General features: G+C 38.6%; 2 protein-coding genes across 7 annotated transcripts in view; one reads left to right on the top strand and one right to left on the bottom strand.

Annotated features, from left to right (window-relative positions):
• The window catches only part of LOC129749762 (fibronectin type-III domain-containing protein 3A-like), a 124,893-nt gene that overhangs the window by 8,531 nt on the left and 88,866 nt on the right, over nucleotides 1-27,496 (bottom strand). For 4 of the 5 annotated variants that reach the window (XM_055744833.1, XM_055744834.1, XM_055744836.1 and 1 more), the window contains exon 3: nucleotides 9,614-9,801. In XM_055744833.1, coding sequence (XP_055600808.1) covers nucleotides 9,614-9,801 — 188 coding nt within the window. Of the gene's footprint in view, nucleotides 1-71; nucleotides 273-9,613; nucleotides 9,802-27,496 lie in introns of those variants that run through there. The other variant, XM_055744837.1, reaches the window with a different exon arrangement.
• LOC129749761 (uncharacterized) lies at nucleotides 18,676-27,277 on the top strand. 2 transcript variants are annotated; one of them, XM_055744832.1, is made up of 3 exons: nucleotides 18,676-18,739; nucleotides 18,927-19,670; nucleotides 19,946-27,277. In XM_055744832.1, exon 3 carries the CDS (start codon nucleotides 20,805-20,807, stop codon nucleotides 26,127-26,129), a length of 5,325 nt encoding a protein of 1,774 aa, XP_055600807.1. In that variant the 5' UTR covers nucleotides 18,676-18,739; nucleotides 18,927-19,670; nucleotides 19,946-20,804; the 3' UTR covers nucleotides 26,130-27,277. The 2 variants fall into 2 exon arrangements, with proteins under 2 accessions (XP_055600807.1, XP_055600806.1); XM_055744831.1 differs by having other exon boundaries at nucleotides 18,927-27,277.

Raw genomic sequence — 27,496 nt, 5'->3', positions numbered from 1 at the left:
ATAAAAAAAATGCACTTCATGAAATTACACTCAATCAACGCTGATATGGGTTTGCATTTTTTTTTCTATACCTTAATCACCAGTCTAACATTCCGATGATGAAATTCATCTTTTTGGGGTTCCATAATTTTGTCAAGTCAATATTCCTCACTGCTAGTCATTCATAGACTGAGCCTAAATTTTGACACGTTGCCTCGGAGAGAGCCTCCCTTGTAATGCAACAGGGGAATATTAACGCCACGACATCATTTTGATATGGTTGTGAAAAAATACAATCACTCCTGTATTATCAGCTACAAGAACAGTCTCACTCAAACACTAGTTGAAGGTAAGTACTCGACTGGGCCGTATAGTCTAAATGGTACTTTTACATTTCAATACTATTGCTTGAATGCATAAACGTCCTATAGATACATTCATTATAATAACATGGTTTTTTGAGCTTTAAACTTAAAATCTTGTATCAAAATATGCAAATAATAATCGTAGAAATCGAGACTGAAAATAAAACCTTTGGGGTCATATTATTTTTAGACCTTGCAATCATTTTTTTCCCGATTTACTTTCTCTCCATGAGCTTTAGTGTTGGCAGTTGAACAGTTGGCAATCAGGTGCCTTTTTTATTTGAAGAAATCATTTCTCGTCTCTATTTTACAGTGTCATGCCAGGCGGCTACCGTTATCAGCACCGAGAAACAAAACAAAACGTCGAGACGACCCGGTGTGGTAATTTAATAACAATAAATCATAAACAAATATCACTTCCACGAATCGACTGCCGGCCGACATATTTACAATCGACTCGGCCAGTGCTAGCACTAGGTTGAGTATTGCGGGGTGCAGCTTGTTGACGTGAGGCAAGTTTGTTTAGGTATAGTTACCTAGTCTGTCTATACAATTTCATTTTCACTTGATCGAGCGATGCACTCGCAGTTATATGGCTGGTTTGAAGTGATGAATGTTTTAGATAATTATTATCTAATTCAAAACTCTTGGAAGAACTTGAGCCAACTAGCAAATAGAAACCGTACTTTGTAGAATAATGTAGGTACTTACATTTGGATTTATTTTTACACTTATCTATTTAACTAGTCCAAAAAAGTCATCCTGGTTTCGATTTTAGTAAAGAGCGAATGCACCAGCATCACTGAACCGAGAAAATCGAGTTTAGACTTTGAATCTCAAAAACAAAATATTTATCTGATAAGTGTGTATGTAGAATCAAAATGTAGGTCCTTGAACGTACTATCCAGTCAGCAAACATTCTGATTCGTGACTCTTTAAGAAATAAGAAAACTATCTATATCTATATATATCGTTATCAGAATCGATGCTTTGGAAGGGTCATCGTGCACACAAAAGAGGCTCTGAATGCCTTGTATTTAAACCCATAGCAACAGTCAAAACCTAATGGGAGTTTAACAAGAATCATGGGGATCGCTCTTTGAACAGGTTTAAAAAGGCTTTCGATGTGGTAAAGTCTGTTGAAATCTCTTCAACTCACGATCACCACATTGTAACTTGTTAGAACAATATTTTTGACGGTCGCCATGAATTTCTATACTAAAAAAACTGTCGACAAAGCGGGTATCGCATTTGGTCACTGCGGAGATCAAGCACAACAGTGAGAAAACTTCAAAACTTTGATACAACGGATCATACAAACCAGTTTGTTATGAGATAGTAGATTGAGAAAAGTATAGGCCACAGATGACTTCCTTGTGGCACAAACAGATTTTAGTATAAAGATACCGTCACCCGGTGAAAAATATTACAGCAACTCCAACTCTTCTTCAACGATACCTTTTACAATTTTAACAAACAACCTTGAAAATATTTATTAAGAACATCCAACAAATTTTTAACAATATTATCAAAGTCTTTGAAAGATTTTCATGAATTCAATTCTTTCGTATTTTTTTTTTTTTTTTGTTATTTTTGTAATTGGTAGTTGATCAAAAACAACGATGACTATTGTCCAACATTGAGAATGGTAACGTTGTCGAATAAATAGTGCATAAAACGTGTGCTCCCCACATAATCGGGCTCATAACTTCCCCAGAGTGCGCTAATTGCGGAGTAATCACACATTGACAATCGCCACAAAACGAGCTGGAAAGGGACGAGGGGGAGCGAATGATTACACCCACCATTGTGAATATTTTTCGCGTCGATTGTCGTAACGCGTGATGTAAAAAAAAGTCGCATAAAAAAACTTCACCAGCTGAATTGGCACGCAATAGGTAGTAGGTACACATTTCGTTCTTTACCGATGATGATGATGATGATGATGGACTCTTCTCGTGTGACTGAACACAAAAGACACGTAAAAACAGTTTAAGGCCAATTATAGCACAACGACCCAGCCATTGAAATTGAATTTTTGTGCAGCATTCGAACAAAGCGAAGCAGCAACCAAACATCTTCCGTCCTTTTTCGGCGGTTCAGTTGTGGAACAGATAGATTTTCGACGCCACTGATTGATGTCGCGCAGATCTCTTCAAGCATTCTTTGGTTGGCATTTTTTGGTGGTTGCTTCGTTTGCCTCTCTCGGTATGATAGATTGTTCTGCACAGTTCAACTCCAAGGACGTCTGAGCAATTAATTCATACACCTAGCAACAACGTATAAACACAAAAAAAAGTCATACAAAAAAGACTAGAATTGGCCAAAGTTTGACACTCGAAACACAGCACCAAAATATTGTCATCCATCAACGCAGCGCTTCTTGTTCACCAGCATACATCTGGACAAAAAACATCCGGTTTTTTTTACCTTAAACCAAAATCCCAACTGCTGTTGTTGTTCGTGTTGTGGCTTAGATACACCGGTTTACAAAATGTTTTAACCAACAATCCATAATATAGTTTAATCAGAAATACATTGATTAGATTTGTTAGATCTTACCCTTGACAGCAAGACTTACAAGTTTTATAGTTAGTCTAAGAATCATGCAAAGCTCGACGCTTTCTCTGATACGGACATCAAAATTCAATACACATTGAAATCAATTTTAATCCGACATTGAAATTTTAAAAAAGCATTGAATGATTCCTAAACAAAGCTGTTATTTGTCATGTTCTAAAATGACAAATTTCACAAAAGTTCAGTTTCAAATTTTTCTAGCCGAACAACCATAGCTTTGGCGGATTATTCAATACCTTTCTATACACTTTGCGAGTGTTGTCCAGTGTAATTACCAACATTCCGCGGCTTGAACTATGCATTTCCCGGCCTAGCAGTCGTCACGAATAGACCGCAATCGGTCGCGCTAGAGAAGCATGACTATCTACTAAGCTACTACTACTACCTGCCTCATTTTGGCCCCAACAACAGGTAGCCGAAAGACGGCTAGCTGGCCGTGCCGGTATGCCAACAAAGCCAAAGTCAAATGGAAACACAAATTGCAGACCATGAATTTAAAATTAAAATTTGTCGAAAATCGCTGCAAATATTTCAAGGAAACCCGAACGTCCCATCAACAGCAGCAGCAGCCGGCATTAACCTTTTGGCTTTTCCGTACATTCGCTGATTGGTGTTTTGCATGGAGCCGAGTGAAAGGCGAATTCGGTGGATTTCTGCGCAGCGCATCGTTTTGTATCTTTTTGTTCGCTTTGGTTTGTTTCGTGACGAATCATCAATGATGTTTTTCACTATTGTTGATTCCTTCCCTTTGCGGTGGAATGTTGATTTTGATTTCGAATGCACTCGGGAACATTCATTATTTAGTAGATCGATCTATTAACAACAATGGCATGAAAGTTCGTATTCAGCAACAGTTGTGCAAAGTATTTTGATTATGTAGTTACTTGGGAGATTCGATTCTTTTTCAGATTTTGCTTAGCGATGGGGGCCATTCAGTGGTTCAAACTTGGAATGGTTATTAATTATCATAAATCGAGGAACAAAATTAACGAGTTCTGACAAAGTATCCAGAATTGAAATTAAGAACCTGCAAACAACGTTTAGTAGAGGTGGAAGTTAATGAATCCACACTTTAAGACATTAAAGCAATGCCATATCAGTTGGAGTCGGACAAGAATTTTCAATGAATTTTTCATTCTAACACATAACTCTCAAAAGGGGTCGCTTTAAAATATAGGTAGGAGAAAGTCGAGTAAGACAAACACAGATAAAACGGACACTTTCAATATTTCGAAAATTACAATGTTTAGCAGGAATCTAATGGTGGAAATATGTTCGCCAATGTTTTCAAAGTAATCGATGATTCCTTTGAATTCAGCCACAGTAGTAACATCACTGTTTGTCAAAGTGTAACATCACTTTCGAGACCTGTTATTGATTTACAGCAGACAGGTCATATAATAGTACACAAAACAAACAAAATCTTAGAAGATACACCATGAACCATGATGTAATTTTCTCGATTACTCGCAACATTTTCGAAAACTTCAACCGTTTCAAACGCCGGAGAAATCCACGAATCCCGGTCGACGAGCTTACGGGCTTGTTAAGTTGCTAAGTCGATTAAATAATAATAAAATAAATAATAGGTCGGTTACAAGGCCGTGCGAACGGGGAAGAGGGGGCGTTTAGGGGTTTTGAACCCCCCTCCCTGTTCCCATGGAGATATTTCCAAGTAAAATTTTTAGTTCAAGAAATAGATTTACCAATGTTAACAATAAATTACTTGATCCCAAAAAGTATTTTGGAATAGGTGTCAAAAAATTGGCTCGTTTCCGGCGGAATTTTGTGTCAGATGACTCTACTCTAGGCCAGTGGTCGACAACCTGCGACTCTTTGATGCAAAGCTGTGGCTCTTTAGCTCACTATGCAAATATTAGGTACTTATTTATTAAAAAGTATATAGAAAATTCGTGCTGAACCGGTATTGTAGTCTCGTAATCTGAAACACGATTTATCATAAATTTCATAATATTCATAAAAAAAATAGATTTTATTAAAGCCAAAATTTATCGTTTTTTAAGCTGTTTTTTAAGCATTGGTTTTAATACAACACAAACTTAAATCAAATTATCACCAACACACTTATTAATTTTAAAATCATGTCAACACGAAAATAAAGCTGTAGCTTACGAAAAATCAAATTCCCTATAGACTCGAAAACTACTGAGCCGATTTACGTAACTCTTGGCAGGTGGAGATATTGAAAGCAGGGGAAGGTTCCTATTATGGTTTTAGACCCCTCCCTGTTTCATGAAGGGGGGGAGGGGTCTCCCAAACAAAAGGCAATTGTTTGCATAACTCGAAAACCATTCAAGCAAATGATTTGTGGTGGTATTTGGGTACGAGGAATGTTTCTTCGAATATTAGGTACCCCTCCCTCCTTTCAGTGGGAAGATAGGAAGGGGAGAGGGGCCCTACCTTACAATTTTTTACATAACTCGAGAACTAATCAAGATATTGGAATCAAATTTGGCATGAAAGGGCATTGGAACACAAGAAATGTTTCTATGGATGTTTTTGATCCCTCCCTTTTTCAGTGGGAATCAAGACAGGGAGGTGAGAGGGGCTTCTTTACATTTTTTCATTGCGTAACTTGAGAACTATTCGAGCAAATAGAACCAAATTTGGCTTGGAGCAATTTTTGGGTACGAGAAAGGGTTCTATGAATATTTGATTCCCTTCTCTTCTTTTTGTGGAGAGACAATGAACATGTTTTCATGAAATTTTGAGTACAATTTTTTTTCATAACTCGAGAACTTATCCAGCAAATGGAACCAAATTTCGCTTGGTAGGGTATTTGATAAGTTAAGGGGAATGTTTCTATGAATATTTGGTACTACTGCCTCCTTCCAGTGGAGTGATTTGAAGGAGAGAAGGGGCTCCGTTACAATTTTTCACATAAATCGAGAACTAATCAAGCAAATGGAAACAAATTTGACATGGGAGGGCATTTGGAATCGATAAATGGTAATATGCTTATTCGAGACTCCTTTCTCTTTCAATTGAGGATTACGTTAGGGAAGAGAGGAGCTCACATAACTCATAACATAACTCACATAATTGTTTTATATAAACCAAGAACTTATCAAACATATGGAACCAAATATGACATGGGAAATCATTTGGGTATGAGAAATGGTTCTAGGATTATTTGAATCACCATCTTTTTATAGTGCGTACATAAGAAATGGGGAGGGGTTCCAATACATTTTGGTATAGAAGTAATCAAGCAAAAAAACAAATTTGACCTGGGAAAGTATTTGAGTACAAAATATGTTTGTATGGAATTTTACAGACCCATGCCTTGGAGAGGTGGGGGACGGAGGAGGTTCCATTTAAATGTTGATGTATCGCTTAAAACTTATCAACCAATACAACCAAATTTGATAGAGTTCTTGATTACAAAAAAATTGGATCCCTACCTACTTCCAGCTTTTGCGAATGGGAAGGGGCAAGGGTGGTTTCATACAAAAAAAACAAAATTTAAATAATTTCCTAAAATTTCATTTATTTTTGGAAGGTGTTGCAACGCACACCGGGTCAGCTAGTTATTTATAAAAAAAAGGAGGTTTTTGATAACCTTTGTTTTGTTGATGATCAACGTGATCCTTATACCGTTTAAACAATCGCAAACATTTTTGGCAAACATTTAAAATTTTTTTTCAATTTCAAAACTCGTATTTGCATCATAAGGCTCAGTCATTTTAAGGATATTTTTGGATTTCTCAAACCATGGGGCCTAAAATGCTTTGTTTTGGTTCAAAACTCATTCATGGTTTTTACAGAATTTTTTAATTACGAATTTTTGACTACCAAAAAGAGTTAAAAAAAATTAAATTTTAAATTTAAATTCACTATTCATTTTTATTTAATAATTCGATCTCCCTTTTAAGACCGACACTTTTTTTTAAATTTAATTGCTCGAATTTAAAAACAATAAATGTCTGCATTTCAATTCGACTCATGCTAAAAAAGTTATTAGACTTAAAAAATGGGGTAACTTTTTTCAGGGTGATATTCATCACTGTAAATGCTGTGTCAAAATGTTAGAAGCAGTGTCTCTCATTAATAGAGATGAATATCGCAATGAAAAAAATACCCCAATTTTTGAAGTCTAATAACTTTTATATCTTAACGGGAATCGAAATGCAGTCTTCGGATGAAATATTTTACATAGTTTAGGCTTTAAGAAAACCTGTTTTCAAAAGAAATTGGTCGAGGGGATCGAAGTTATTCAGAAAATCCATTTTCTTTCTTTTCTTTTTCCATGTTCCTCCCGAACAAAATGTCTCAAAATCCCATACAAACTTTAGGCTCGTTGAGCGACCACTTCCCGTGATCCGATCTGTCCCAAATTTGGCATGAGACCTTGTACTGGGCCTAGGATCGATTTAAGCGTGCAGCGCATAGTTTTTTCAAATGTCGGTTCATTTGGGGCACTCTAGGTCTGTCTAACCCGACTTTCTTCTATGTGTTAATGATCCGTTAGATTCTTTCGTGCAGTATCTTATGCCGAAACTTGATGTACCATCAAGACGCCATTCACCGCCCAGTTAAGCGGTTTTTCAACTTCAAACACACGTGTAATAAAAAAAAAACGACGGCAGATTTTTATTCGCTTTCTTTTCCAATACATCCCAAAACTGCTCTACTTTAAATAAAAAATTCAGTGGAATGCGAAAAATGTACGCTTTTCAAAATAATCAACTAAACTTTGGGGTGTTCAACCGGCCCTATTACCGCCCACTCGACTTTTTCGGGTATCGATAATGTTTTCTTAAGGAAAAATTATCTAAACAACACGGAAACTGTTCTTTTTAGTATTTTCCATACAACGAGCTGTCAAAACCATATTTTGGCTCTTTAGAGAATACATTTTGTGAAATTTTTCCGCAAATTTAGTACAAATTTTAACAAAGTGCGTTGACTGACAAAATGATGATTCCCGGCAAACAACCTCAAGTAACCGGTTACTTTCAGCGATAAAACATCATTTTCTAACATAATCAAACTAAATGCTTCTTACAATTTACACATTTGACACAATACATGCGTTAAAAACAAAGAAATTGTGCGTGACCAGTCATTAGGAACCCACACTTTTTTTATACACCAATTACCCGCCCATTACTAAACGCTTAAAAAAACAACAACTATTGAAAAATCGAAAATTTTTTGATGCAAATCTATTCTACGAAAATAAAACTATCGTTTCAAGTCGATTTTAGGTCCAATAGGTACTATCTAGTAAACAAAAACCCTTTTTGCCCTAGGAGTACAGTAATGCTTAGTTCGCTAACAGGCGTCGAATTCAATAATTTGACCGGAAACGAAAAACCAAATATTTTATTTCTGGCTATAGTTAGCATAATTAAGTGATGTTTTTTCAGTGAAATGGTCGAACAATGATGCCGACACAGAACACAGGTCTTATATTTGGAGAAAACATCCCAGTTTTTTTTTAAATACACACAAAAGGGTGATTTTGGGCGGTAAATGATGTCTGGGCGGTGAATGGCGTCTTGATGGTACCTTAATCTTCGAACACTTTTGATCGTTATTGTTCCAGTCATAAGATTGCAGACTTTTTTCAGAATAACGTAGGAATAAGTTTTTATCCTCAACGTACAATTTACAAACTTTTTCAATTTTTGTTTTTTTTAAATATGTCTGTTATTAGATTACGTACATTTATATCCCAAAGCTGAAAATTGACAAGTCTCCTGAAGCGTTTTGATAAAACTCAGTCAAAACATGAATATTTGAATTTAGAGAATTTAAGTTTGACAAACTTAGGAATTTGGAAAAGTTGGAGGCTAGATATTTGATTTTGGACGAAAGAGAAATTAATCCCAGCAAAGGCGCTAAAGTAAGAGCGTCTATTTAGTGAACCGACGCATTAAAAAAAGGAAAAAAATTCAAAGGAGAAAATAGCGTGTTGGGATTAATAGTTGACGAGTGATGAAAGTCTAGTTGATGGATGGGCAATAAACAAATATACCTATATATTTGTGTGATGTGTGACTAGCAGAAACTAATATATGCCGACCGAAACAAAAAACATCCCGCAAAACGTCTCTTACAAACAAAAGCAATTATCGCACGGGGCGCTGCGAGAGCAAGCGCTCGGATTTTACGGCAGCCTCAGTAGTGTACGGTGGGAAAACACTATTGAAAACCAGTCTGAATCTGAGGCATTAAAAAAAATTGAGATGCCATGGGCAAAGAGGCGGCTTTTTGGCTTAAACCGAACCGAACTGAACCGAAGAATATGCCACAAGTTTACCTTTCGCGACATTTTGCGCGTCGTTTCTATAGTTTACTCGTCGTTTTCTATAGGTTGTGTACATTTGGGATCACGGAAAGCACCCCGTTTGGGGATGGATCGAATTCAAGTTCAAATGGCTCAGATTATTCTGGCTGCTGCACGAGTTATGCTATAAAAATTTATACTTCATTTGAAGGAGATGGTTGAACGTTTGGAGATTTTGTTACACGGTTCGGTTGGATAAAGGTCATAGCGCCTCAGACGACGACGTTGATAACGCTTTCAAACTATAAAGATTTGGTCTAGAAATCTTGTGAATAGTAGAAAATTTACTCAACTCCCAATGTTCATTACTGGTGATTGGAAGATATCGCAGATAAAGCGTCAAAATTAGATGGAGGAGTGGTGGAAAACTTACAAAATGTCCATGGAGATGATGCTGGACGCCGCCCTGGCCAAGCTGCTGATGCTGGGTGGAGAGAATGACGTGCCGCAGGGTGCCATTCTCGTCGACAATCTGCTGCATCACGTGACCCGGTGGAACTTGCACCGGCATTGCCATCGGAGGTGTACCATTTTGAGACACCATCGGTACGGTAACAGGCCCTAAAAAGGAGAAAAAAACGATGTAGAAATTATTAGTAGACAAGTGCTGTTGATAAAATGAACACAGTATTGGATTGGATAAAATTGTAATAGATGAATCAGTTTCAAGCGTTTCAAAATATCACGAATCAAAGAAATAAAAAGAGTCTCCTGAACATTTATGAATGCCAAGCGCAATCTATTTCATCCAATCCAATCCAATTTCTCGTCACAGGTTTGTTTAAATCTAGGATAGGATAGTTTAACCTCTGTAAATAATTTGAAGCATCTGCAAAGATTATTAAATAAAAAAAATAAAAAAATTATCAGAGTTGAAAGTTTAGGATGTGCTTATCTGTATGCATTAGACTGCCCCAAATTTGTATGGGAAATTCAAAACCTGTGAATGGTTATGCGCTGCAGTCTAAAATTAATCCTTGCCCTAGTACAAGATCTCATGCCAAATCCGGGCCAGATCGGATCACGGGAAGTGGAGGAGCAAGGTAATTCCGGGAAACGAAATTTTAATTTTTATGCCAAATGACTTAAAAATGCGTGAAAATTCGAGATCTGGACATATCTAAAAAAAAATTTTTTTTTGGTCGAACGACTTTCTGGGACTGCTTTCCCGAAAAACGGTTATATACCAGAAAGGCGATTTTTGGCCCAAATTATGTTTCTAGTTAACTCCAGATCTCAACGTTTCATGCATTTCTAAGTCATTTGGCATTCAACATTGAAATTTCGATTTCTCCGATTTCCTTTGGTTCCCCCATTGGTGATTTTCTGAGCTTAGCTTAGCTTAGCTTGTTTGACTACTCATATCCACCTTAAATCATTTAACCCGAAATGCTTCACTTGTATTACTTTGCAAACATTGTAATTCTTTGATAAATTGAAAAAAAAAACATATTAAATACATTTAGAGCTCCATGATCGCTGGCGTGGCTAAGTAGACCGAGTTCCACATCGCCAATGGTTGCTACTCCGTGACTGATCGAGGCCATAAATTTTGTGCAAGGGCCAAAAGAATGCAGCTTAGGATTAGCAATTCATTCTCAATGCATAAAACTTATGCTCTCCCTTTAGAAAATGATCAATAACAGCGCCGGCCACGTCCTAGTAGTCAATGAGGGATGAAGGAAGGATTGTTAGTAAGATACTTTTTAGGATCAACCATAGATCTGTATTCCAGTTTTCTTCAAAACCATGTTTTGAAAAATTCTGAAATAATGATCAGTTAGTATCACCAGCTATAGAAACCGTCTATACGTCTGCGAATCTATATTCAAGTATCTCAGGAAAGGATTGTGTTAGTAAGGGAGAGGTTATCGATCTGGAGCCATTTTTGGAAAATGGTGCGATCTTAGTTTTACCTACATCTCCTATGCTCCTAGATTTTCCTTAGGAAACTCCTATTCTATCTATTATTAGTTTATTATTTATTATAAATACATTTCTTCGGGAAACTCCTTTCAACATGTGCATAGCATTTTTATTTTAAAAGTTAAAAAAAATGAACACTCAAATCATTAGAAAAGTGACCAATCGAATTTCCACCAACCTAGCTATATTTGGTTTTTGTTGTAATCCGATTCAAAAGGTTATTTAAAAAAACATCTAAAAACATATCTCCACTAAGTTTAAGAATTTGGCAGGTGGAAATATTGTCGATTCATCATCATCTTCATAAAAATCACCAATAAATAAAAAAAAATCAATGAATATTTTGATTACAAATTAAAATATCGCTAAAACGGAAGTTTTGATCATGTTGCTGTATGATATTACAAATTTTTATACATTTCTATATTAAGTGATTCCTGCAGATTTCGAATAAAAAATTTCCAACGAAACCAATTGTTTCAAACCAATTTGACAAAGTTTTACCAAATTTCAACTTTTTAAGTAAGAAATATGATACTTATCTGTCTGTGATTACTTCTGACTTCAGTCGATACCATCCGATTTCCTGATCCATAACGATTTCACCTGAGAAGCTGTGATCCCTTATTTTGATGTGGCCGCCACTTGAGGAAAATCTTCGCTCTGCAAAGCTTTGTCCGGTCTGCTTTACCTTCATTTATAATCCATAACTGGGTCTAAACTCAACTTGAAGAATTATCAATTTTCAATAAATTTCGGCTTGAAAATTTTTGCTGTCAAAAGAACTTCTCCCCCATGGGTGATTTTCTAAGGCCGAAAACCCCAAACTTTGAGTGCTTTGAAGGACCCCTAAATCAAAGAAAGATTTTTCACAATCGATTAAAGTTGGTTTCCTTACCTTCAGGATATTCATACAATCATTCAGCGAACTAACCATTTGTTTGCCGAATATTTCGCTATAGTCACCATTTTAGAAAACGGAAGTTCAAAATGCTGATTGTTGCAAAGAAGAACATTTCAACCCTTCTCGAAACGTTTCATCATTGGAATTGTTTGATTTTACAGATGCTTTGTCTTTGATTTCTTTGTCTACAAAATCTCGAGATTGGACACTTTAAATACAGTGTTGTTGAAAAAACAATTTTTTTTAAAGATTCAGAATAGAATGTTGTTTTTATTATTCAAGTGACTTCAGAAACAACTTTTTTTTTTCATTACTAAGCAGCGTTACATTTTGCTCGTACAGGTTTCGTTGGACCAATAGGATATATGTTTCACAATCTCTAATCCAGGGTGCGTCGGTTGGGCACATCTTAGAAGACAACTGTGTTCGTAGGATTTTCCGTCGTTTCCACAAACGGGATCGATATTCATTGTGCAATCACAGTTTGGGTAGTCTGAAGGATTGACATCATATTTCTGTCGCACAACGAACGCTCCTGCGAGGGCGATAAAAGTTACCAAGATTGACAAGTTCTTCTTCATGATGCTTCCGAGCTGGAATACGATTACACGTTCACGTTCACCGGTTGATATTGTACTGGAATGTAAGCGGAATCGGCTGTGTTTTATATGATATCGATTACAAACGGTCGACGGTTATCTGATTTCGTTAATAAAGCATACCGGTCATGGCTCGACCCGTTAAAAATTTTAAATATAAAAATGTTAAACATTATTTCGCAACATTTGGCCAAGGCCAAAACTTCAAAAGCATTTTAATTAGTTTCTGGTTTTATCTGGGTAAGTACGTTAGAGGCAGAGTGCCTCCAGTAGGGTGGGTGCATACTGAGGAAAAGTAGGCAAGGGGTACTAAAAGTTTCTCATTGGTGGGGGGTGGAGACGGTGCGCTTTTTGACAGCGAATTGTTCGCCTACCATGCCTACGATTACGATTGCCTGTCACAAGGGTCACAAGATGGACGATTCCGTGCATTGGTATAAGAACACACCTAGCTTTACCCGCCTTGGTTAGAGGTCTTCCTCGAATATGGTCTAGTTTTATTAGTATTGTAATCCTTGGCAATATTTCCTTTGACGATTTCTCTTATTTCGTTTAGGTATTCTAAGGATTTTGTGTGATTCGTTATCCGTCCTCATTTCATACCAAAATTTTAATAATACTGGTTGTGCTTAGTAGATTCAGGAGTTGAGGTCCTGGTTGTTTTGGTATTCAGGTAGGTAATTTAAAATTTGGGCTTTAATGAAAGTAGAAAGTCAAATTTCTTTCTAAGTAGCAAATATTTGTTAATGAAATGCCTCACATTAACTTTGCCCAAACCTGAATTATTCAATTTTAAAGAAAACCAGGAGAAAGATTCTGATCAAATTTATTCAAAAGATTGATTTTTAGTGTAATTAAATCATCCTGAACATCAGACATTCTACATTCCATAACCTACACAGTAAACGAAAATTACAGAGTTCGGTAATTTTTTTACCGAAATCCTAACATGTGTAAATCGTTAAACTGTTCGGTAATTTTTTCAGTAAAAAATAAACGAACATCGGTAAATGAAGAATCGATTTACCGATGTTCGTTTATTTTTTACCGAAAAAAATACCGAACAGTTTAACGATTTACACATGTTAGGATTTCGGCAAAAAAATTACCGAACTCGGTAATTTACGTTAGCTGTGTAGTCGTCTGGATACTATTTCTGGTCTTGGTACAATCAGCGTTGTATAAGATTTTGCAAATGAAATAATAATCAATCTGTTTGCGACATAACAACTTTTTCCTCTCACAGCCGCTCCGGAAAATCTTCATTGTCGACTTGAAAGCTCAAGAGCTGTTGATTTTTTCTGATTTTTTTTTTTGCCCAAATGGTTAAAAAGTATAACGAGCCACTCTAGAACATTCAAGAAGTTCAAACCAAGCATCGTAGTGGAACCCTTCTTGATCTCAACTATGATAAAAAGTCTTTGGTTATTGGGGATCACTTAATGCAGACCCCTTAACAATGCAGTAAATCCGTTTCCTGCATGCAAAAAGTGCTGCCTGTCTAGTAGCAAATAACTGAAAATGAGCAATTCTATGGATCGTCCGGTTTTTACGCAATGTGACAGATGTTTTCTTATAGACAGAGAAAGTCATGTTAAATCGAATTTAAGAGGTCAAATTTGAAAAGGTTCCAACCATATTTCCATTGTTTTTTTCAGGTGAATTTGTGTAATTCAGGGTTGCTAGCGAATTTTCGTTTTGAAATTCTAAAGTTTTTCCCGGTTTCTCCCCGGTTTCTCCCCGGTTTTTCCCGGTTGTAAATGATGATTTGCCCATTTATTGTACTCGTTTTTAAATATAAAATCATGGTGAATAAAAATAATTCAATATAAAGGACCTCACATTTCTAATAATTGTATCCCAAAACTTGTAAACCGGTTAGAAATCATGACAAAAACTTCGGCGTCTTATAACACGTAGTCTTTTCATATCATATTTACAGGTTTTCATGATTTCTTCAAACGAATCAAACGAAAATTGCATCTATTCGTTGTTTTGCTGCACAATTTCAACAATTTTGCAAAAATAAGTCCGGTTAATTTGATCTTGAAACTATAATGTAGGTACATATGTACTTTCCAGCAACTGTGAAATTTTCAAGAATTTTTATAGAGTTATAGAAAAAATTGTATAGTTTGTATAGAAATATGTACAAAAATACATCAAAACATAATATCAAATCAGCTTGTCAACTTGAATAGGGATTTGTCTATCAAAACTTAAAATCAAAAGATTGCATGAGTTTTTTTCTGAATGCAGTTATATTTTATTGAATAAATCATAATATATGTTTTAGAAAAAATTGTTTTTCTTTCCAATACAAAGCAATGAATAACTTTAGTAGTGCTCTAGTCATTTGAACTAAAGATTCGTGAACATATAGAAAATCGCGTATAAGACAGGGCTGAACTTTAATCGTTTGAATGTAAGCTATCATTTTGTATAAGGGTAAAGATCTTGGATCAAAGATGAACTTGGATTTCAACAGGAGTTTTTTCGATACAATTCTTTCATAAGACATAGAAAACTTCAAGCAAAATTTTAATGTAGGAAGAATTAAAAACTAAACTCTGTTGTGGTATGAGCCTACTTGGTTGAATGATACAACTGAATCAAAGCAATCGGAAGATTCCTTTTAATTCAACCACGGTAAATGAAAAGTTATATACCAGTATTTCGATAGCAACTTACTACCTTCTTCAGTGAACGTTTTCGAATCGAAAACGTTCACTGAAGAAGGTAGTAAGTTGCTATCGAAATACTGGTATATGAACTTTTCATTTACCGTGGTTGAATTAAAAGGAATCTTTCGATTGCTTTGATTCAAAAACTAAACACTTGCGATGAAATGCTTCGTTCCTCAGGCCAATTCAAACAAAATGCACAACAACAACATCAAAAAAAGTTTTTTTTCTGGTAAAAAAGGTGTAACTCTGCTTGAAAAAGACTAACGCTGTTAAATTATTTGCTCTGCATAAACTAATTTAAACTAAACTGGTACAGTCGAACCGCGAGAAACCTCTATGATGGAGAGAAAACACCAAATCCCAAGCTTTTTAAAGCACAAAACCTGTTTAAGTGACTGTTTAAAACCTCTATAAGAGTCCTTTTCCTGACTAGACTAAGGAAATTAGAGAAAATACTAGGATTGTATTGAAGTTTTGTTACCAAAAGTATATTGGGTTACGAGAAAACAAATATCTACAGTTCCATATTGAAACTCACTCGAAAAAACTTCGAACTGATGCACCAACTGATTTCTTATAAATCAGTGGATTTTTATCATATACACATTGAATAGTTGGTCACTTTAATGCTTTTATATGTTGCTGACCCTCTTTAAAAAAGAATCTGGGTAAGTTAGAAAACTCTTTAAATAAAAAAAAAAAAGGTTGGTCCTTTGGACTCTCACTTATCGACGTTCGACTGTAGTCAGTTTTGCTTATATATTATTTACAGTTATTTGCTTATACAGTTTTATAAAATCAGAGTTTTTCTTGTAAGCGTAGCACACGCGGAAAATCACACATTGTTCTGTAATTAGTTAAAAATACGATTCAAACTTCGTTTGTTAACTAATGAACGAAAATAAGTGTTTATGAGTAAATCTATGTTGAGACTGTCAAAATCTACTCTTAAATTTAGAAATTAATTTCAACAAACAGAAATTAATTTCAAAATATTTTTGAAATTCCGTGAAAAATTTTCAAATATGACAATTTTCCCGGTAAGGTGCCAAAATTCCCGATTTTTTCCCGGTTTCCCGGTGACGCGATGAAATTCCAAAGTTTTTCCCGATATTCCCGGTTTTCCCGGTTCGCTAGCAACCCTGGTATCTTGTTAAAAATAATAGATAAATAAATGACTGAAAAAAGTGATTTTATGATAAAGCAAGAGTATTACTTGTAATTAACGACATACTATTTTTTATATTTTTATATATGATATTAACACTTTCATTTCATCTATAATAGAAAGTTTTTCGATCAAATGAAGTTTTTAAAATACACACGTTTGTAACTGTCCGGATTCTAAATGATCATAGCCTTAGTATCTTAAAAATGCTAAAACCACCAGAAAGAATACTATATATGCCGTGACCAAGGTTCGTTCTCATGACCTCTGGCTTAGAAGACTTGAACGCTATTCTCTAGGCCACGGTCGGCGGCACGAAGTAGCCGACTCCTCATGCTGCGCGTTCGAACGTGAAAACCACCCAACGTTCCATTGAAGGATGTGTTAGCTGTTAGCTGTGCTGTGATGGACTTGGATTACATGTTCGAAATATACCTTTTCCTTAAAGCTATTGATCTTCGTCTGTAATTATTTTCATATTTTCATCTATTTCCTGTTCTCTTGAAAATGTGATTTTTTTTCCTGTAGGGGAGAGCCCACTGCGACCAGTAGTTGATCTATTGTGGTATTTACCCCGCGTTACTATATGCTGTCAGGTTCACCTATTGACCACACCACTATTGTTGAAGTGACAGTTGATTGCTGACTAAGCTGCTGTGATGGTTTAAACTTGAGCAAACAATTGTAAACACTCAAAACGAGTTTGGCTCCTTGAAGCCTAAAGGTATGAGCCATTTCAAATGAAGAACCCAAAAAAACCCAATTTTTGTAGAAAAAATCTTTTTTTTCAAATTCCAGTTTAGATAAATATGTTCACTTTTCTGGGACATGGTATGGACTTAGATAAATATGTTCACTTTTCTGGGACATGGTAATTCAGGCAAAAAAAAATTCCAGAAAATGGTTAATTCAGGGGAAAAATTTTCTGGGAAATTCTGGCAAAAAATGTTCTGGGGATTGGTTCATCTGGGGAAAACAAATCTAGGGAAGTGTTTTTCTGATGATTGAAATGCTGTCCAAATGTTCCTATTGTGCATTGGACGGTTTATACGGACAACCTTCAAAGGGAGCCTTCTCCTATTTGCAGTGCATGTGAACTAGAATTTCCCATAATGAGCCTTTTGAAGGCTTTTGAAATGTACAACCATTGGAGAAAATCGGACAACATTAGGTACAACATCAAATTTGCCTGTGCAACAACTGGGCACAGACAACCTGTTTTAAATATTTTATTTTTAAATTTTGATGTCCATTTTTTCGAATACTACATAGTTTTGTATTTTGTTGACCAATCCTGTTCAAGTACTGTAATACTACATAAAAACCCAAATCATATGCTTAGTTATGCAACGATTGGCAAATCAGTATAGTTTGAGTATTTGAAAGGAAAAAAAAACTAAATTAATCCAAAACTAAAAGTTTCATTATATCAACTTCCAAAACTCTTGTGGAAAATTCCCAGCCGTAAACAAAAACCTACTTCCTCATGATTTCTGGCTAGCCGCGTTTGCTGCTTTCGCGTATTATTCGCCAATCGCGACTTGGCGGTGTCAATGTTCCCGCGCCCGCGCCACCTTTCCGCCATCATCGGTCGAACGTTTCTTCCTTCGAGGGCGGCGACAACGAAGACGATGGCGATTCTCGCGTATGTGGATGGACGGACCTACATACTAATCTTGCTTGGGGCTTCTCCGTTTCTTCCCGAGAGAAAGGATTGAGATTGGAAAAGGGAATGTGTCTCGCAATGCGATGGTTGGGAATGTGGACACGGTCCGGTTCGGGGTCCGGTTGTTTCCTTGCCATCCATTCCGCCCGATGATCGTTTATTTTGCTCAGCTGGTTGCTGGCCCGATGATAGGCTCAGTCGAGTCGAGTGTTGGTGGATGAGCATTATGTTTTGTAAGTGTGTGTGTGTCCGTGTGTAAAAGTTGGAACATACTTTCGGTTTGACTTTTTGATTTCTTCTTTCCTTGCACAAACAACGAGAAGATTCCAGTCAACGAGACCACTTGGAGTGGACAGGCCGGTTCTGCTAACTGGCTAACTGATCCCGTCCGTCCGTCCGTCCATCCGTATGATGATGGTCAATCGAAAGTAGTCCGGATTGTGTGTGTGTTTCGTGCCACGCAACCGCAAACACCCACACAGGCACGTACGTCCCATCTCATACTGGTTTTTACTATGGACGCGTGTCGCATGTCATGTATGTATGTATGTAAGTATGTATGTGGCCACTGTCCAGCCAGCTCCGGCACACTCTACAGCCAGAGCGATTCAACTCTTTCGGGATGGCCTTTCTCAAGTGGTGCACAGGAAAGTTGATTGTACTCTGCGCAAATAATGACCTTGATTAGTTATGCTCTTTTCCGTCTTTCTCTTGTTCCTTTTGCGCCTCTTCCCAGGCTGCGGCCCAGCGAGCGGCCTACGACTTGCAGCGCAACCAGCCCACAACATCAAAACATTGAACCATAACCGGCTGACTGACTGATTGATGATGACGATGTTTTACTACGGTTGTTCAGTTTAGGAACCACTGAAAGTGTAGCATAAACCCGAATAACGAGAGGCGGAATAATTGGGAGAGCCAATGGTTCTGCTGATGCTGGGAAACTCACCTCCCATTTCCTACCTCTGAGTTATCAGCATGCCTTACTCTGCCGTGCTCAACAATAGGCGTCGTCATCGATGGAGGTACTCGATAATCTGTAATGATGATCTGTATGCCCGATAAGAGCAGGAGTTGCTCTGATGAAAAACAATTAAAAAACATCGCACACCAACCAAACCACCTCTAGAGAGTTGCGATCGTCTCCACCAGCAATCGATCGTCAGTTGAAAATCCACACACGAACCACACGGCTGAGCATGCAAGCAGCACAACCGAGCTACTACAACCGACTTTGTTTTAACTTCGTTCGTTATTTTAAGAAACTGTAAATTAAGATCAAACCCTAAGTTTAAGTAAAAACCCGCCCTTTGTTGAAACCAACGTAATTCGCGCGTGTATTAATTCCCCAAAAACGGAAGACCAAATCATCCTAAGTTCGGTTTCTTGGGCGAGAGACAGAGCGTGCCTATTCTTCAGTTGGTTGATCCTAGGTTGATCGAGCCAAACCGCCAGACGAAAGAATCCCGTAGATTGACAGGTATTGGCCCATCCGGGAATAAACATTGGTCCTTCGAGCCGGATGAAGGCCTTGGCCGGAGGATTCTACACCGCTACAATCGGGACACGGAAAGGGACGCCAAGCCAAACTAATTCTCCATTTTCCATCGTGGAACGCAAATACGCTTTGTGAAGCGTCGCCATTGCTGAGTGATTGTGCACAAAGGAGCTTTGTTCATCATAATTCTTGAGACCAGAAGCATACCTGTTGTGTTTCACAATTACTTATAGTTTCCTTTTTGTCATTACGAATAGATTTGGATTTGGTGCATGCAGGACGGTTATCGGTGACCAACTGGCAATTCAACGGCATACGTAAAGGTGAGGCGCGGCTGTCGTGGTAGATCGCCCCCTCCCTTGGGTTTCAACGCTAGCTATCGCATGGTTCAATCACCTTTTGCCAGGGGCAAGATTACGAAAATTGGGTTTCGGAGATTGGATCGCAGCAGGATCGGTGCATGCTAGACGGTTCTGTGGTGCTCAACTCAAGGAAAACGGTTTCAAAAGGTGAGGCGCGGCTATCTTGGTTCCGATCGCCCCCTCCCTTCGGTTCAACAATCATCATCCTACACGTTCATCGACTGTTGGCCAGTTGCAATTGGTGCAACTCAGGTGTGCGCTCGACATCAGGTGCATGGTTGACCTGATTAATACTGTAAAGGAAAAAGCATTGCGACGGTGGTGTACATACTCACACGGTCCAAAGTGAAGTTCAACGTGGTGCCTAGGGTTCGATCTACAGCGACGCGCAGTTTGGGTGCCATTTATGCTACGCTCGGTAAGCTACAACATAATGAATCAGTGGTTCCTAAACAACAGTTGGTGAACATTTTTAAAAAATTCAAAGGTTGGTGGTAAAATATTTTCGGAAAAATTATTCATGATTTTAATGAAGCTTAAGTGGATGTTCGTAAACAATATATGGTTAAAAAGAATTATTTGCAATAATTAATATTGGCGCAATTCCTTGAGAACAAAACTGTTCGTTAGAACAATTGTCTCATTTTCTCGGCTTTTACTTTGATTTTCTTCACCTTGTTCCTCTTATTGATATTTGGTGATATCTTACTGCATTGGTTTATTTATTGGTTGGTGATCAAGGGACTCCTGAAAAATGCCTACTGTTAAAGCGTCCAAGGATTCAAGGAATCCATCATTGAAGTACTTGATTGTTAAATTAAAGGAAATCCAGTCGTCCTTTTCTGATGTGTGGGAGTTTGTGGAAACATTTCAAGAGGATGCTACTCATGCACAGATTTCAGTTCGGCTTTCTGCAATTGACGATTTATGGGAAAGATTTGGTGAAGTGCTGGTCGATATCAAATCACATGAAGATTTCGTGGCTGATTTAGAGCTTTATGATAAGGAACGAAAGGAGTTCAGTGATCGGTACTATTTCGCAAAATCGTTTCTCATGGACAAGGCTAAGGTTCGTTTGGAGTTTACTGAGCTTGATCATTCCGTTCGTGCTGGTGAATCTAATAATCATGGTGGTTTTGATCATGTTAGACTTCCACAGATCAAGCTGCAGTCTTTCAATGGAAATATTGACGAATGGCTTGGATTTCGCGATCTTTATATCTCTCTTATCCATTGTAAACCAGATTTGCCAGAAGTGGAAAAATTTCACTACTTGAAAGGTTGTCTCCAAGGTGAACCCAAATCGTTGATTGATCCTCTACAAATAACAAGAGCTAATTACGTAGTTGCATGGGATATCCTTTTAAAGCGGTACAACAACAGCAAACAGCTTAAAAAGAGGCAGGTTCAATCGCTTTTTAAATTACCTTCGGTGAACAAGGAATCCGTAAATGACCTTCTACAACTATTGGAAGGGTTTGAGAGAATAGTCAACACTTTGGATCAGGTATTAGAGGCAAAGGACTATAAGGATCTACTATTGGTTAACTATCTCGTGTCTCTTCTAGACCCGGTGACTCGTAGGAGTTGGGAAGAGGAATCAGCCTCGAAGAAGGAAGACACCTTAGCCGATTTAACTGAGTTTCTGCACAGACGGGTCCGAGTCTTGGAAGCTCTTCCACCAAAGTTGAGTGATAGTAAGGGTGTACCTCCACAAATGTCAGCTAAACAGAGAGTCAGTGTTAGAACATTTCATAATAATGTGAATATGAATGGGTTTAAATGTTTTGCCTGTAATGGTCAGCATCCTTTGCATCAGTGTCAGAAATTTTTGAAATTGTCTGTGTCGGAAAGAGATTCGCTTCTAAAAAATCATTCTTTATGTCGAAACTGTTTCAGAACATCTCATATGGCTAGAGAATGCCAGTCCAAGTTTTCGTGTCGGAATTGTGGAGGTCGCCATCATACTCTGGTGTGTTTTAAGGGCAAGGACGGAGAAATTTCGGAATCTTCAAGGTCAGGTGAAACTAATGGCACTTCTAAGAGTAATCAGTTGAGAAAAGAAACATCTTGTCAGGTTTCTAATACAGCTTCATCATCATGCTTGACATCGGGTGTCGAGCGCAAAGCACATTGTCGGGTTCTTCTTGCAACTGCCGTGGTTCTCTTAGAAGATGAAATGGGAAACAGATATCCAGCTCGAGCGCTGCTTGATTCAGGGTCAGAAAGCAATTTCATGTCAGAAAGATTGAGTCAGCGTTTGAAGATGAGTCGGAAAAGGGTAGATGTAGCGATACTTGGTATTGGTCGGACATCTACCAGGGTTAAACACAAGGTTCAAGCAGTGGTGCGATCGAGGGTGAACAATTACTTTAAGGAAATGGAATTCCTGGTTCTACCCAAGGTAACTGTCGATCTGCCAACTGCAACGGTTTCAACGAACGAATGGTCCTTCCCAAATGGTATTGAGTTGGCTGATCCATCATTTTTTGAGTCAAGGATGGTGGATTTGGTGTTGGGAATCGAGTCGTTCTTTGATTTCTTCGAATCGGGAAAACGGATTTCCATCGGAGATCAATTACCAACGCTTACAGAGTCAGTTTTCGGTTGGGTCGTTTCTGGAGGTTTATCGCAAGGGACATCAGCACGGATTGCTTGTAATGTTTCAACAACAGAGTCTCTTGAAACGCTTGTTGCTCGGTTTTGGGCTTGTGAGGAGTTAGGTTCGGAAAACTTATACTCACGAGAGGAAAGGCGTTGCGAGGAAGTTTTCCAGAAAACGATACAGAGAGACAGCAATGGAAGGTACACAGTTTCTCTTCCTAAGAATGAGGAGGTTTTCCCTAATTTAGGCGACTCAAGGGAAATAGCGTTAAGGCGCTTGGGCGCAACTGAGCGCAGGTTAGCAAGGAATTCGGAATTGCGGGAGCTGTATACCAAGTTCATGGACGAATATATACAGCTAGGGCACATGAGAGAAGTGGTCGAAACGTCAAATACTAAACGCTGTTTTTTGCCACACCATCCGGTCGAGAAGGAGAGTAGTACGACCACTAAGTTGCGTGTAGTGTTCGACGCCTCATGCAAAACTACAACAGGAATTTCACTAAACGACGGATTATTATCAGGTCCAGTAATCCAGGATGATCTTCGGGCAATTATACTCCGCTGTCGCATGTGTCAGATTATGGTCGTGGCGGACATCGAGAAAATGTTTCGACAAATCAATGTAGCACATGAGGACCGTCCACTTCAGTCAATCTTATGGAGGAACTCACCATCGGAACCAGTTAGAACGTTTGAGCTGAACACGGTAACGTACGGCACCAAACCAGCTCCGTTTTTAGCTACTCGCACCCTAAAGCAGTTGGCATTAGACGAAGCAGAAAGATTTCCCCTGGCATCACGAGTATTTTTGGATGATACGTACATGGACGATGTTGTATCAGGTGCAGACGATGCAACCGCAGCTCTCAAACTGAGAATTCAGTTAGATAAGGCTGCAAAAGCTGGAGGATTTCGGTTACGAAAATTCGCATCAAATTGTGCAGAAGTCCTACAAGGGCTATCACAAGACAGTGTAGCTATTGAAGAGTCTTCAGATGGATCGGAGATAGATCCTTCGATGAAGATACTTGGGCTCACATGGTTACCGAAATCTGATGTCTTCAAGTACAACTTCAACAACCCTGATATTCCAAATTCCACGGTTTTAACAAAACGCAAGGTGCTGTCGGTAATTGCAACGCTTTTCGACCCTTTAGGACTTCTCGGTGCTGCAATAACAACTGCTAAAATATTTATGCAGCAGTTGTGGACGTTACGGAACAGCGACGATCAAAGGTTGGATTGGGATCAGCCGTTGCCTCCAACGGTGGGTGAGGATTGGCTGAAATATTACGAACAACTGGTTTCACTCAACAACGTTCGGATCGAGCGGTGCAACATAATTCCAAAGGCCATTCACAAGGAAATTCATTGTTTTTCGGACGCTTCGGAGAAGGCGTATGGTGGTTGCGTCTATTTGAAAAGTGTCAACCCAAATGGAGAGGTTAAGATTTGTTTGTTGTCAGCTAAATCGAGGGTAGCTCCGCTAGCAAGCCAGTCAATTCCACGTTTAGAATTGTGTGGGGCTTTGCTTACTGCCGAACTGTTCAAATTCGTTCAGGAATCCATGAAGCTTGAATGCCCAGTTATCTTCTGGACAGATTCCACATGCGTGTGGCGATGGTTACAGGCTGTTCCATCTACTTGGACTACCTATGTGGCAAATCGAGTTGCCAAAATACAACAACTAACGGAAGGTTTCGAATGGAGACATGTCCCAGGCGTCGACAACCCGGCAGATCTGATTTCTCGGGGCATTCCACCTGCCGAAATTGGTCACACTCGTTTATGGTGGGAAGGTCCAGCCTGGTTAGCGCTAGAAAGGGAAAACTGGCCAGAACGACCAGATAATCACTTAGCAGAGATGGGCGAGGAGGAGAAGCGTCGAACCACAGTAACAGCATTGACAACAAACATTACAGAGCATGAGTCAGATTTCAATCGTTGGTTTTTTAGTTTGTATTCGGATTACACTAAAATGGTCAGATGTACAGCTTACTTGTTAAGGTTTATGAAGCTGTTAAGGTCAAAGCGGCAGGTCAAATTTCAACCTTTTCTACAGGCAGCTGAGATGGATGAAGCTGAAAGAGCTTTAGCGATGTGTGTTCAGAAGGAGTGCTTTGCTGAGGAGTTAAAGGCTTTATCTAAGGGTGATTTTGTGTCAAGGCAATCGAAACTGAGGTGGTTCAATCCCAAAGTATTCCCTGATGGTTTGTTAAGGATTGGTGGTAGATTGAGCAATTCGACCGAGTCAGAAGCAGCAAAACACCCTATTGTCTTACCTGCACGTCACGATCTTACTCGACTAATCCTAGAACACTTTCACCGCCGATTATTGCACGCAGGTCCTCAGTTACTTTTAGCTACAGTAAGGTTGAAGTTTTGGCCCTTAGGTGGAAGAGGTGTAGCTCGTCAAGTTGTTCAAAAATGCCACACATGCTTCAAGGCTCGCCCGACGCCTATTCAACAGTTCATGGCAGAACTGCCGGTTTCACGCGTAACGGTTTCGCGTGCATTCAGTAAGGCAGGTGTAGATTATTTTGGTCCAATATACATTCGACCAGCTCCCAGACGTCCAGTAGTTAAGGCATACGTGGCTATTTTTGTATGCATGTCCACTAAAGCAGTACATCTTGAGCTGGTGTCGGACCTATCTACCGAAAGATTTATACAGGCCTTGCGTAGATTTGTCGGAAGAAGAGGAAAATGTGTTGAGCTCTTTTCAGATAACGGTACGAATTTTGTCGGAGCTAGAAATCAAATGTCAGAATTGTTAAGTCTGTTGAAGAGTCAGAATCATCGAGAAAAGTTGTACAAGGAATGTGGTAACGATGGAATTAAGTGGCATTTCAATCCCCCAAGCGCCCCACATTTTGGTGGTTTGTGGGAGGCAGCGGTGCGTTCCGCTAAAAAACATATTTTGAGGGTTATCGGGGAAAACCCTGTTAGTTCAGAAGATTTTACGACGCTTCTCGTTCAGGTCGAAGCTTGTTTAAATTCACGGCCCATTACACCACTTTCAAACGATCCTAATGATTTGGAACCATTGACACCGGGTCATTTTATTATCGGAGAGTCTTTACAGTCCATGCCAGATAAAACCTACGAACAAATACCCGATAACAGACTTGACCAAATGCAACTGATGCAGAAAAATATTCAGTTGATTTGGAAACGGTGGCATAGGGAATATTTATGTCAACTTCAAGCAAGAACGAAAAGATGGAAACCTTCAGTGTTTGTTGAAATTGGTAGCCTGGTTATCATCAAAGATGAAAATACTCCTCCGTGTAGATGGAAAATGGGCAGAGTTGTAGAGCTTCACCCAGGACAGGATGGTATAACCCGTGTGGTAACACTGAAAACGGAGTCTGGGTTGAAAAAACGACCAGTTGAAAAGTTGTGTTTGCTACCAATGTCAGATTCTATTGAGATTACAGATCAGAATGCGTCAGAAATACAGTCAGAATGAAGTGTGTCAGCTACCGGTCAGAACACTTGAAAGATGTTTGGATCAAATAACCACGATAAACCTATTCAGATGGTTGTGTCAGATTGTGTAATAATAATGTCAGATTATGTCAGATTCTAATGATGGAATACAAGAAATTATGTGTCTGATGTCAATGTCGGATTTATGAAAAGGATTAAGTCAGATGAATACGCAAACATTTAGATCGAAGTCCGAAATTAAGCAAGTAAAGTTCACCAACTAATTCTTACCATTCATTATTTAATATTTATTCAGAAATACATGTTTGATTTCTGGGTGGGTGAGGATGTTCAGTTTAGGAACCACTGAAAGTGTAGCATAAACCCGAATAACGAGAGGCGGAATAATTGGGAGAGCCAATGGTTCTGCTGATGCTGGGAAACTCACCTCCCATTTCCTACCTCTGAGTTATCAGCATGCCTTACTCTGCCGTGCTCAACAATAGGCGTCGTCATCGATGGAGGTACTCGATAATCTGTAATGATGATCTGTATGCCCGATAAGAGCAGGAGTTGCTCTGATGAAAAACAATTAAAAAACATCGCACACCAACCAAACCACCTCTAGAGAGTTGCGATCGTCTCCACCAGCAATCGATCGTCAGTTGAAAATCCACACACGAACCACACGGCTGAGCATGCAAGCAGCACAACCGAGCTACTACAACCGACTTTGTTTTAACTTCGTTCGTTATTTTAAGAAACTGTAAATTAAGATCAAACCCTAAGTTTAAGTAAAAACCCGCCCTTTGTTGAAACCAACGTAATTCGCGCGTGTATTAATTCCCCAAAAACGGAAGACCAAATCATCCTAAGTTCGGTTTCTTGGGCGAGAGACAGAGCGTGCCTATTCTTCAGTTGGTTGATCCTAGGTTGATCGAGCCAAACCGCCAGACGAAAGAATCCCGTAGATTGACAGGTATTGGCCCATCCGGGAATAAACAACGGTGGTGTTGCCTGCCGCTCGCCGCTGCTGCTTTACTACTTGGGTTCCAACCTTCTGCATTGTACGGAATGCTTGTTCTTGTTTGTTTTCCGAAACTCATTCGGTGGACCGCCCGAGAATGGCCGAGACAAGCAGTTTCATCTGGTCGGGGGTCGGACGGATTCTAGACATACAAAATATTAATGACCGTCTGGTCTTTTAACGTTCAAATTCTGACTCAATCCTGCCTTTTCTGAGAATCAATACCAAGCTTTGTTTGTCGTCGTATATTTTTTGAATGGTATAATACTTGAGTATTTAGAATGTCTTCTTTTGTTCTTAAAGTGCTTATTGAACGAATCAGAAACAGCGAATTTAGTGAAGTTTGGTACCTTTCTAAACCAATAGGAAAGCGTACATAA

Source organism: Uranotaenia lowii, chromosome 2 (assembly GCF_029784155.1).
Source record: "Uranotaenia lowii strain MFRU-FL chromosome 2, ASM2978415v1, whole genome shotgun sequence".
Classification (NCBI taxonomy): domain Eukaryota; kingdom Metazoa; phylum Arthropoda; class Insecta; order Diptera; family Culicidae; genus Uranotaenia; species Uranotaenia lowii.
The sequence above is the reverse complement of the archived record's forward strand: the minus strand, read 5'-3'. Positions and strand labels throughout refer to the sequence as shown.